This window comes from Rutidosis leptorrhynchoides, chromosome 7 (genome assembly GCF_046630445.1).
Source record: "Rutidosis leptorrhynchoides isolate AG116_Rl617_1_P2 chromosome 7, CSIRO_AGI_Rlap_v1, whole genome shotgun sequence".
NCBI classification, from domain to species: Eukaryota; Viridiplantae; Streptophyta; class Magnoliopsida; order Asterales; family Asteraceae; genus Rutidosis; species Rutidosis leptorrhynchoides.
In genome coordinates, this window is record NC_092339.1 from 47,436,343 (window position 1) to 47,449,851 (window position 13,509).

The 13,509-nt window shown below is 39.1% G+C and overlaps 1 protein-coding gene across 2 annotated transcripts; it reads right to left on the minus strand.

The window, feature by feature from the left end:
• Positions 1–128: 128 nt before the first annotated feature.
• On the minus strand, positions 129–12,850 carry LOC139858875 (ribose-phosphate pyrophosphokinase 1). Of its 2 annotated transcripts, XM_071847714.1 has the most exons (10): positions 12,598–12,849; positions 12,388–12,454; positions 12,076–12,249; positions 11,653–11,901; positions 2,159–2,302; positions 1,745–1,912; positions 1,322–1,391; positions 1,103–1,184; positions 801–960; positions 129–571 (listed from the first exon to the last, which is right to left on the minus strand). In XM_071847714.1, exons 3-10 carry the CDS (start codon positions 12,202–12,204, stop codon positions 533–535), a joined length of 1,041 nt encoding a protein of 346 aa, XP_071703815.1. In that variant the 5' UTR covers positions 12,205–12,249; positions 12,388–12,454; positions 12,598–12,849; the 3' UTR covers positions 129–532. The 2 variants fall into 2 exon arrangements, with proteins under 2 accessions (XP_071703815.1, XP_071703814.1); XM_071847713.1 differs by lacking the exon at positions 12,388–12,454 and having other exon boundaries at positions 12,598–12,850.
• Positions 12,851–13,509: the final 659 nt, after the last annotated feature.

A 13,509-nucleotide genomic window follows, 5' to 3' on the forward strand; every position in this document is an offset into this window, starting at 1 on the left:
ATGTCATGATTAAATTTGTTTTTTTTTCTTCAAAAAAACATAAATTAAATAGATCCGCTATAATTATACAGTACACGCACTTAAGAATTTACGGTTATCGGGGAATATATGATGCAGACACCATGGTTGACAATAACAACTTAACAAGTTTCAAATAGGTCGGAGTTGACACCGATTATAGGCTTCATAAACAACCATTTATCAAGCTTGGTGTCATAATTGCTTATGATATGCCCAAGGTTCTTTGGGTACATTTGCTCTTAATTCCTGCTGTTCCATGGGTGTTATGTAAAAAGAGTGTGCGTCTAAATCCTGCTTATCTTGCAATCTAATAATTGAATATTGACTAGCACCATTAACAGAAAATGCACCACCAACCTTGTTGACAAGGGTGATTTGGTTGGTGTAATCTGATCTATTAAGTACGCCTTTACACAACACAAATTGAATTCGCAGAGGAATAAATTTTGTACATACAGTAAAGTCCACATCAGCCAGATCTTGCCGAACATATATCATCACTGCTAGCGCATCAATCGATTCCCAGGCCAGAGAAGTGTTCAAAACCTCCCTGTATAGAGCATGGTACAACACAAATTAGTAATAGTAATACTCGTTGAAATTGTCAAAAGTGATTATTTTATATTTGACAAAATGTTTGATTCAATTTTAATTCTCATATATGTAGAAAATTACACTACTCAATTTTGACCATTGCCGAATGCAGTAGTTTTAAACTTAGTGTATACGGAAAAACGAACAACTGATGGGAAATTGCATACAAGGTCAACGATACTTACAGGGTAGTCATCATGCACACGCCAGATGCTCTCGCCAAGTAGGTTTGCTACCGATAGGACGGTCAGCTGTGGAAAATAGTTTTTCTCTGATATCGGAATCGTATTTGTGATAATCACCTCTTGAAACAGACCGCTTGACAACCTTTCAATCGCAGGTGGACTGTATCAAAAAATATAAACTTTAAGTAATTTCATCAATGTGATCAGAATTATGATTTATCACTCTTTGATTTGTATATCAAGAAAAGAAAAGCAGATGAAATTAGCAAAATTACACACTAAGTGAAAGGAATGTGAATTACCTAAAAACAGCATGAGTGCTGCATGCATAAACTTCCCTTGCCCCTTCATGATGCAATAAGGCTGCTCCTTTCGATATAGTACCTGTAAAATTAAAAAAACATACATCCACAAATTCATCATTTTCACTTACTTTTGTATTACCAGCCATTTCATTGACCTACTATCCAATTATATCTCCATTTTATATAAAAATGTACAAATAGGGAGAAGAATCTCACCAGCAGTATCAATCATGTCATCCACCATAACTGCTACCTTACCCTTCACATCACCAATCAAATTCATTACCTGCAAAGTGACATCAGAAATGATGTCAGGGGACTCCAAAAGCGAGAGAAATAGGAAAAATATCATAATCATTAAGTTACAGTTTAAAGGCGGCTCAATCCCCAAATAGTCATAAGATTTTTGAAATTTGAAGTATGAAGTATGAATGTGAAAGATAGGAACTGTAACAGCTTTAGCACTGCCTCAGGTTTAGAAGGGTTCTAAAATAAAATTATCTTTACAAAACCAGGAAAACAGATTTTGCAAATGAATAAGAGTCTGTATTTGTCATAATTTTCCATAGTGAAGAAACAAACACAAAAGATACTTAAAAGTAGTGCGTGTAGATTTTTTTAATTTGAGAAGCAACGTACTTCTGCTACATTGTGCCCATGGCGCCGCTTATCAACAATGGCTAACGGCGCGTCAGATAACTTTTTCGCGAAAGCTCGTGCCCTAGCAACCCCACCAACATCCGGTGAGACTACCACTAAATCATCAGTCTTGATTGTCTTGCTGGCAAGGTAATCAAGTATCACAGGCTACTTATGCAAAAAAAGAAAAAGGAAATCATCAACACCACCAAAAACCAAGGTAGAAAAGAATCTAAACATGTAGTTATAATCAAACAATAATAAAATAAAGAAGAAGAAAACAAGCCGTGAAACTTAATATTCCAATTTAACTTCTGTTCATGTCGAACTAGATTCAAATCCATAATAACTTAAAGTAGCATGACTATATCAGATTTTATATGCCAAAAATAGCTACAGAAACCACATCATTACCTGACCATGAACGTGATCGACTGGAATGTCAAAATAACCCATTGATTGCCCCGAATGAAGATCACAAGCAAGAACTCGGTCTGCTCCTGCTTCTGTTATCAGATTCGCAACAAGTTTAGCTGCAATAGATTCCCGTCCTTGAGTCTAAACCATCAACAGAAGAAATTAATTTTTTGTGTCAAACATCTTTAGACTGATAATTTTCAGGATTAAACAGATGTTCAGTTGGGAAAATGTAACATCCCGTTTTTCCCGTACGTGACTAAAGGAACATATTTAACCATTTGTACGTTATGATTCGGAAGCTTATGCGTAATTGTATAGATAAACGTATATATATAATTTATTGTGTGCTAGTTAACATGTGCGTATATAAGTGTACAAATGAGCTTGTGTAGTGTTAGGTCTCGTGAGACTTAGATGCGAGGCTTAGACGTGTATTGGGAACGAGAATGAAGGAATTAGTTGTGGAAACCTTGGAAATTTGACTAACTAGTCGAAGTGGCCAGACCCAGGCGTATGTCGCGCCGCGACAAACGGGTCCGCGCCGCGACCCATCAAGCGTTTCCTGATCAGAACAGGACTTAAGCATGGTGAATTTTACTTTGATTCGTCGCGCCGCGACGTTTAGTGCCGCGCCGCGGCAGGCCTGCTGGCCAGGTCCCGGTTTTAGGTTAAATTAAGAGATTTTGAGGGGCAAAATGGTAAATGGACGTATAGATCAGATGGGTGCATTAAATCTGGTCCACTAGTTCATTTATTTCATTTTCCTTTTTCATTTTCTTTCAATTTCTCTCCCAAAACTCTAACACCCATTTGGATTCAAAGTGAGATTGAGAGAGGAAGGATTTAGGGTTGATCTTTGGAGCAAGTATTAAAGTTGTTCCTTGTGACTCTAGCTACGTGGTGATAGTCTCGGTAAGTTCTAACTCTAAGTTTCGAGTTTTAATTGATTATGGCTAGGGTTTTGGTTAATAGAAGCTTGTATGACCCATTTGGGAGTAAAATGGGTGAATTTGGGTTAGGTTGTTGTAATGAAACCCTAATGGCCATAATCTAGGGTTTTGGTCTTGTAATTGTGAGTTTGAAAGTGTTAATGGTATTGTAAGCATTAAACACTTGTTAGAATTGAAAGGGATGTCATTTGGGTCAAGAATGTACTAGTTGACCTAGTTTGGGTAAAATGGGTGTAAATTACCCTAGGTGGATGTCAATTGAGGCTAGTAGACTTTAATGCACTAATGTTGGTAACTAAAGTCGAGTCTTTGCCATTAAGAGGGCGGTTGTGAGTAGTTGAGTCATTTAATGCAATTTGGGTCATTAAATGCTCAAGTGGGAGTATTGTGGTTAATCCCACTAGTTGTGAAATTGAATGTGCACTTAATGATTTAGGTACATTGCGTTGAAGCTCGGAAGTACTAGATCATCATCCTTGTAACAAGGTGAGTGGAATAATTATATATGTATATATATGATTTATTTATTTGTGGGGTAAGGGTTTAAAGTTCGTTGTTGACGATACCGTACCCTAGAGTATATATGTGGGTTTAAAGTTCGTTGTTGACGATACCACATTAATATAAACGTATGGAATTTAAGTTCGATGTTGACGATGCCATACGACTATAGTAGTGACGTTGGATGAGGGTTTAAAGTTCGATGTTGACGATACCTCATATGTGGGTTTAAAGTTCGGTGTTGACGATACCACATTATTATAGGCGAATGGGTTTTAAGTTCGATGTTGACGATACCATTCGTTAGGCTAGCCTTGAGATTTTGAGTACTATAGATGTTGTGAACATCATCGTTATACTTGTATTATAGCATATTGTATTGTTGTGTTATATGCTATTGTTATACTAGCCTTGTTGTCGTGGTACTTAGCGTTATACATGTGAAAGGTATGCTAATTATGTAACTAGTATGTATGCGGATTTGGTAAGTGTTTGCAAGTAAGTAGGTTATATATATGTATGTATAATTGTTGCACTCACTAAGCCTTGCTTACCCTCTCGTTGTTTACCATTTTTTTTAGGTTCCGGCTTGGACAAGGGTAAGGGCATACGTTTGGACTAGTGGTCTCCCGCTTATGTTGTCGGGGAGTGCTTGTGGTGTTGGCTTTTTGATGTTGGCCTAACGTTTTGGGTAGTTTAGTCCCAAACCATGCTCATGTGTCGTTTGGATTATAAACTATCAATTGTAGTAGGTCAAACTTGTATCACATTTATTAATGGCCTTCGTGCCTTTTGTAAACACTAAACTTGATGTATGTTTTAACGAACGTGTGAAATAGTTTACACATTTAATTGGCGCGTAAATGTGTATTATTATTATAAAAAAAAAATTATCGTATGGAATACGGGTTGGGTTGTTTCAAGTGGTATCAGAGCATGGTCTAAGGGATTTAGGCGACTTGAGATAGGTGCCTAGACTTAGACTTTATTGTGTATGCGCTTTATGCGGGACTTGTAGGAGGCGGGTCGGACTGGGGATCGGTTAGTGCTTAGGTTTATGTGAACTAACCTTGCACTAATTGTTTTGTGTTGTGTTTAGCAAATCATCAAGCGAGATAGACGTTGTACTAGCAAGTTAATGCGACGTGCTCGCGTAACAATGATTAGCTACCATTGTTACGGGTTCAAATCGTGTCAAACAAGCGATGTACGACGATTGTTGAGCAAGATGGGGTAGTGTGGTGTATATGTATATACTTATGTGTTAAGTCCTATCGAGTCGTTGTTTAATCTTTTCCATCTTATAGAATGAAGATGAGAAACGGACATGATATTAACGGCGGAGGTACTAGTGAAGACGCCGGGTTCACGGCCAAGGTTGAGGCCATTATTAAAAGGCAAAGAGCGGAATTCCTTGAGGATGTCCGAAAGGTTTTTCAAGAATCGGTTGATGGGCAAGTAACCGAAATGATAAATGAGCGAATGAATGCCGCAATCGAGGAGGCATTAGAAGCTAGAAACATTTATCCTCGTGGTGAAGGGGGTGATGGTAATGGTGGTCATGGAAGGCGAGATTTCCACTACAAAAACTTCAAGGATGCTCAACCTCCGATGTTTAATGGAGTACGAGATCCGTTGAAAAGCACATGTTGGATTTCCGATATCGAGGGAGCTTTCCGTACCGCGGAATGTCCTCCCGAGAAGAAGGCAAGGTATGGTTCTAGCATGTTACGAGAAGAGGCGAAGTTGTGGTGGGATGATAAAATCCAATTATATGGTGAGGAACAATGCATGAGCTTGACGTGGGAGGAGTTTAAGAAGGAATTCTTCAAAGAATACCGAACTTCTTCCGACCTCGATAGAATCCGGGACGAGTTGCACAATTTGCAACAAGGTTCAATGGACTTGGTTACTCTAAAGTCTACCTTCTTGGCAAAGACTCGTTTTTGCCCGGAATATGTTGGTGATGATCACAAGCTAATGAAGGATTTTTATCGTACTTTGAATGACGAGTTCAAGGGTAAGATTAGTCGGGGGATGGCTAAGACTTTTGAAGAGCTATACGAGTTGGCTCGGGGTTTTGAGCCGGAGGTTCCAAGAAAAAGCGATTTCACTTTTTCAAAAAGAAAGTTTGAAGGTTCGAGTCATTCGAATTTTTCAGATAAGAAGAACAAGAACAAAAAGGGTTCCGAAAGTGTCAATAGTGTGAAGAAGGGCGCTACCGGTGGTTTTGGGAACTTTGTCCCTACTTGCTACAATTGTGGGGTACGTGGACATATGGCTCGAGATTGTCCGAAGCCAAATTCAACAAACAAGCTCACTTGTTTTAATTGCAACAAAGAAGGACACCGAAAGTCAGAGTGTCCCGATTTGAACAACGATAATGTTAAAAGGCTAAAGAAGTCGGCGGGTACGGCTCGAGGGCGAAACTATTTGATGACGAATGACGAAGCCAAGCAATCCCACGATGTTGTCTCAGGTACTTTTATGGTTAACTCTAATCCAGCAAGGATTTTATTTGATAGCGGTGCAAATGTGTCGTTTGTATCTCCAAAATTTGTGCCTAAACTTGATAGACCGTTAGCTAAGTTAAGTCGTCCGGTAGAGGTCGAAATAGCGGACGGCAAGACGGTGCTAGTGGTTGATGTGTGCAAGAACTGTGACGTTGTTTTTGGTGCCGAAAACTTTAAAATTGATCTTATCCCTATGACGTTGGGCGATTTTGATATCGTTGTTGGCATGGATTGGCTCGATCGGAATAGAGCCGATATTGCATGCCATGATAAATTTATCCGCGTGAAGACCCCAAGTGGGGGAGAGTTAGTTATTCACGGCGATAAACGAAGAAGACTTGTGCCGATATGTTCTTTTGCACGGGCACGTCGTTTTCTTGTTAGTGGTGGCATGGCTTTTCTTGCCCATGTTGTTGATACTCGTGATGAGCCACCACCTATTCGTGAAATTCCGGTTGTTAGTGAATTCGAAGACGTTTTTCCGGACGAATTACCGGGTGTTCCGGCGGAAAGACAGGTTGAGTTTCGTATTGAGTTGGTTCCGGGAGCTACTCCCATTGCTAAAACTCCTTATCGTTTAGCACCAACGGAAATGCAAGAGTTGTTAAATCAAACCCAGGAGTTGCTCGAGAAGGGTTTTATTCGACCGAGTGCTTCGCCATGGGGCGCTCCGGTGTTATTTGTGAAGAAGAAAGATGGTAGTATGCGTATGTGCATTGATTACCGTGAGTTGAATAAAGTGACGATCAAGAATCGTTATCCATTACCTAGGATTGACGATTTATTTGATCAACTTCAAGGTGCAACGTATTTCTCTAAGATCGACCTACGGTCCGGCTATCACCAAATGCGGGTCCGTGAGGAAGACATAGAGAAGACGGCTTTTCGAACGCGTTACGGGCATTACGAGTTTGTAGTTATGCCCTTTGGTCTTACGAATGCACCGGCGGCATTCATGGATCTTATGAACCGAGTGTGCCAACCTATGTTGGACAAGTCGGTAATAGTGTTCATTGACGACATACTAGTCTACTCGAAAAGTATGAACGAACATGAACATCATTTGCGTGAAGTATTGAAGACGCTACGAAAGGAGAAGTTGTATGCAAAGTTCTCCAAATGTGAATTTTGGCTAAGGGAAGTTCAATTCCTTGGTCATATTGTGAATGAGAATGGTATTCAAGTAGATCCGGGGAAGATCGAGACGGTGAAGAGTTGGGGACGACCGACTACGCCTACGGAAATCCGAAGTTTTCTCGGATTGGCCGGTTATTATCGTCGGTTTATTCAAGACTTTTCTAAGATTGCTTCTCCTTTGACGAAGTTGACGAGGAAGAATGTTAAATTTAATTGGGAAAATGAACAAGAAGTCGCCTTTCAATTGTTGAAAGAGAAGTTATGTCAAGCTCCGGTGTTGGTGTTACCGGAAGGAATTGAAGACATGGTGGTTTATTGTGATGCTTCGTTGAATGGACTCGGGTGTGTTCTGATGCAAAGAGGTAAAGTCATCGCTTATGCCTCTCGACAATTAAAAGAACACGAGACGAGATACCCGACTCATGATCTTGAGATGGCGGCGGTAGTGCACGCGTTGAAAATTTGGCGCCATTACTTGTATGGTGTCAAGTGTACGATATATTCGGATCACAAAAATTTGAAACATCTTTTCACTCAACGAGATTTGAATTATCGTCAACGTAGATGGATGGACGTGGTGAAAGATTATGATTGCGTGATACTTTATCATCCGGGTAAGGCGAACGTTGTTGCGGACGCCTTGAGTCGAAAGAGTACACATCCGGCGATAAAGGTAGGATCGTTACGTTTGATTATCACTAATGACTTTCTTGAAAAGATGGGTGAAGATCAAATAGAGGCTTATGTTCACAATAAGCACACGGAACGAATCGTTGGCCAATCGGAGTTCATTACAATGGGCTCGCGTGGCTTGTTGTCCTTTCAAGGAAGGGTGTGGGTACCCAAGATGGGGGATTACCGGCGAATGCTACTTGATGAAGCACATAAGTCCAAGTATTCCATTCATCCGGGTGCAACGAAAATGTACTATGATTTGAAGAAAGATTATTGGTGGCCCGGCATGAAACGTGATGTGGTTAAGTATGTTGAACAATGCGTCACGTGCTTGCAAGTCAAAGCCGAACACCAAAAGCCTTACGGTAAGTTACAACCATTGGAAGTCCCGAAATGGAAATGGGAGCACATTACCATGGACTTTATTACCAAGTTACCGAAGACGGCGCGAACCCAATACGATACGATTTGGATGATTGTTGATAGATTGACGAAGAGTGCCTTGTTTCTTCCCATTCGGGAAACGATATCATCGGAGACTTTAGCTAAGTTGTTTATAAAGGAGGTGATATCAAGACATGGGGTTCCGGTATCTATTGTTTCGGATCGAGATACTCGCTTTACATCTCGGTTTTGGAACAAGTTTCATGAAGATATGGGTACTCAATTGAAAATGAGCACGGCGTATCATCCTCAAACGGACGGTCAAACCGAGCGTACTAACCAAATGCTAGAGGATATGTTAAGGGCGTGTATTATTGATTTTGGTGGAAGTTGGGACGAGCACTTACCCTTGGTGGAATTCTCATACAATAATAGTTACCACGCTAGTATTGGGATGCCACCATACGAGATGCTCTATGGGCGTAGATGTCGAACTCCCATTTGTTGGGGAGAAGTGGGTCAACGAGAAATCGGAAGTTCCGATTTGGTTTTGGAGACGAATAGAAAAATTGAAATGATTCGGGCTCGACTTAAAGCGGCGCAAGATAGAAAAAGTCTTATGCCGATAAAGGTAGAAGAACGATTGAGTTTCAAGAAGGTGATATGGTGATGCTTAAGGTTTCTCCATGGAAGGGTGTGATTCGGTTTAGAAAGCGAGGAAAGTTAGCTCCTCGGTTTATTGGTCCTTTCAAGGTATTGGCACGTGTTGGTGAGGTTGCTTATCGATTAGAGTTACCCGAAGAACTTGCGGGAATTCATAATACGTTCCATGTTTCCCATCTTCGCAAGTGTCTTGTGGATGACTCGACTTGGGTGCCATTGGATGAGATTACTTTGAATAACAAGTTAGAGTATGCGGAAGAACCGGTTGCAATCCTTGATGAAAAGGTTAAGATGTTGCGGAACAAGGAAGTTAGAACCTTCAAAGTGCAATGGCGACATCGAAAGGGTTCCGAGTTTACATGGGAATCCGAAGAGTTTGCTTTGGTTTATCTTCCGGCTTGTCATGCGGCTTGGATCGCGAGGACGCGCTCCGATCTAAGTGGGGGAGAGTTGTAACATCCCGTTTTTCCCGTACGTGACTAAAGGTACATATTTAACCATTTGTACGTTATGATTCGGAAGCTTATGCGTAATTGTATAGATAAACGTATATATATATAATTTATTGTGTGCTAGTTAACATGTGCGTATATAAGTGTACAAATGAGCTTGTGTAGTGTTAGGTCTCGTGAGACTTAGATGCGAGGCTTAGACGTGTATTGGGAACGAGAATGAAGGAATTAGTTGTGGAAACCTTGGAAATTTGACTAACTAGTCGAAGTGGCCAGACCCAGGCGTATGTCGCGCCGCGACAAACGGGTCCGCGCCGCGACCCATCAAGCGTTTCCTGATCAGAACAGGACTTAAGCATGGTGAATTTTACTTTGATTCGTCGCGCCGCGACGTTTAGTGCCGCGCCGCGGCAGGCCTGCTGGCCAGGTCCCGGTTTTAGGTTAAATTAAGAGATTTTGAGGGGCAAAATGGTAAATGGACGTATAGATCAGATGGGTGCATTAAATCTGGTCCACTAGTTCATTTATTTCATTTTCCTTTTTCATTTTCTTCCAATTTCTCTCCCAAAACTCTAACACCCATTTGGATTCAAAGTGAGATTGAGAGAGGAAGGATTTAGGGTTGATCTTTGGAGCAAGTATTAAAGTTGTTCCTTGTGACTCTAGCTACGTGGTGATAGTCTCGGTAAGTTCTAACTCTAAGTTTCGAGTTTTAATTGATTATGGCTAGGGTTTTGGTTAATAGAAGCTTGTATGACCCATTTGGGAGTAAAATGGGTGAATTTGGGTTAGGTTGTTGTAATGAAACCCTAATGGCCATAATCTAGGGTTTTGGTCTTGTAATTGTGAGTTTGAAAGTGTTAATGGTATTGTAAGCATTAAACACTTGTTAGAATTGAAAGGGATGTCATTTGGGTCAAGAATGTACTAGTTGACCTAGTTTGGGTAAAATGGGTGTAAATTACCCTAGGTGGATGTCAATTGAGGCTAGTAGACTTTAATGCACTAATGTTGGTAACTAAAGTCGAGTCTTTGCCATTAAGAGGGCGGTTGTGAGTAGTTGAGTCATTTAATGCAATTTGGGTCATTAAATGCTCAAGTGGGAGTATTGTGGTTAATCCCACTAGTTGTGAAATTGAATGTGCACTTAATGATTTAGGTACATTGCGTTGAAGCTCGGAAGTACTAGATCATCATCCTTGTGACAAGGTGAGTGGAATAATTATATATGTATATATATGATTTATTTATTTGTGGGGTAAGGGTTTAAAGTTCGTTGTTGACGATACCGTACCCTAGAGTATATATGTGGGTTTAAAGTTCGTTGTTGACGATACCACATTAATATAAACGTATGGAATTTAAGTTCGATGTTGACGATGCCTTACGACTATAGTAGTGACGTTGGATGAGGGTTTAAAGTTCGATGTTGACGATACCTCATATGTGGGTTTAAAGTTCGGTGTTGACGATACCACATTATTATAGGCGAATGGGTTTTAAGTTCGATGTTGACGATACCATTCGTTAGGCTAGCCTTGAGATTTTGAGTACTATAGATGTTGTGAACATCATCGTTATACTTGTATTATAGCATATTGTATTGTTGTGTTATATGCTATTGTTATACTAGCCTTGTTGTCGTGGTACTTAGCGTTATACATGTGAAAGGTATGCTAATTATGTAACTAGTATGTATGCGGATTTGGTAAGTGTTTGCAAGTAAGTAGGTTATATATATGTATGTATAATTGTTGCACTCACTAAGCCTTGCTTACCCTCTCGTTGTTTACCATTTTTTTTAGGTTCCGGCTTGGACAAGGGTAAGGGCATACGTTTGGACTAGTGGTCTCCCGCTTATGTTGTCGGGGAGTGCTTGTGGTGTTGGCTTTTTGATGTTGGCCTAACGTTTTGGGTAGTTTAGTCCCAAACCATGCTCATGTGTCGTTTGGATTATAAACTATCAATTGTAGTAGGTCAAACTTGTATCACATTTATTAATGGCCTTCGTGCCTTTTGTAAACACTAAACTTGATGTATGTTTTAACGAACGTGTGAAATAGTTTACACATTTAATTGGCGCGTAAATGTGTATTATTATTATAAAAAAAAAATTATCGTATGGAATACGGGTTGGGTTGTTTCAGAAAAATGGAGAAAATGTGTTAGTTAAACCAAGTTAGTTAGTACTGTAGTTCATAATACAAAATTACCTTGCGATCAGCTCTTGCATATCCAAAGTATGGGATAACTGCAGTGATGGTTTTGGCAGATGCTCTGCGACATGCATCTATCATAATCAAAAGCTCCATAAGATTCTCATTTGCAGGAGGACATGTCGGCTGCACAAGATACACATCACACCCTCTAACACTTTCACGCAACTGGACATATATCTCTCCATCGGCAAAACGTTTTATATCGATCTTACCAAGGTCCAGGCCCATGTAACATGCAATTTCCTGTCAAATAGAACAAACCTTAATCAGCATATACACTAATGCAAATAATTTCAAGTGATTGATACCGTAACAAAGATATTAAAGAAAAAAATAAGCAGCATAGGCCTATATTTGTCTGTAAATACGAGTATACGACAGAATAACAAAAGTATATGACTATTGACCAAAATGTACCTCAGATAACAAGGGATTTGCAGTGCCTGAAAAAATTCGAAGTCTATTCTCGTCCTTTTTCATTGGAGTTTTCTCAAATTGATTCATAGTCAAGAAGTTAGGCATACTTTTTTGCTCATTGGTGAGCATTTGTGTACCCAAACTTCCATTATCCTTGTAATTGACCCTGCAACTCTGCTTCCACAACAACAAAATGTAAGTATGCTTACATATGTATGTAAAACTATAGCAAAAATGAACCATATGTACTTATACACAGGTAAGAAATACAATGACATATCATATAACATAAATATACATAAATACACTCACATATAAAATAAAAAGCTTGTGATTATTTTATATTGAATTACTGTACAATTAATCAGCATTAACATATCTGTAAAACAGACGAAACACAATAATTGATTGTGAAAGGTGAAGTAAAAATCTATATATATGTGTAAAATGTGAGAGTTCAATGCATATACATAAAAGGCAATATGAAATCGATATAATTTAAAGAGAAAACAGGAAACTGACAATTAAGCGGTTGGAAGACGAAGAAGAAGGAATTGAAGAACGAAATTGATTGGTAGCAGCGAGATTTGCAGATGAAAACGCAAGAGAAACCATGGGCGATTAGCAATGGTTGAGTGTTGTTACAAGGATTGATGCAGCAGCAGCTGCAAGTAATTTTATACTAGTACGGAAGAATTAGGGTTCTGAAAAATATCAAAACCAGTGGAGAAAGGGGTTTCGGCTGACCACTAGTAGAATTATTAAAGTTTCCACGTAAGCTACCGACCCTACTAGTAAAAATATTCTCTTTCTTTCGTGTATTGTGGAGTTGGAAGATAATTGTAGTGATTAGTGACAATCACCAGCAAATTTATTGGTATAGATAGATATAGATAATTCAAATGTATATGGATATAGATTGATATAGATATAGATACAGAGATTGATATAGATGTAGATAATTCAAATGTATATGTATATACATATATACATATACAGCTATAGATGTAGATATACATATATACATACAGTTATAGATAAAGATAGATAATTCAAATGTATATGGATACGAATAAATTTAAATGAATATAAATAAAAGATTATATCAATTAAATCACTAGTTTTGACCTCTATATTACATATTCTATTAAAAAAATTCGTTTTCCTGAATAACAATCTGAAACTAAAAGAAAATTGAAAGATTTTAGAAGAGAAGAGTTTTCACTAATATAAGAAAAGGACATGACTCGACGCACCCTTGACCTATCTTGATAAAGACCGAAACCATCTCATTCCACAAAAGTTGCATAATTCTCTTGAGACGGAGTTGACCATTCCTCCACCCCGCTTCATCCATTCCCATTCCTAAAAGTCCTTCTTCGATCCTAAAATGGGCTTATTCTCTTATTTTGAGACTTCTCGGGAATGCTCTTT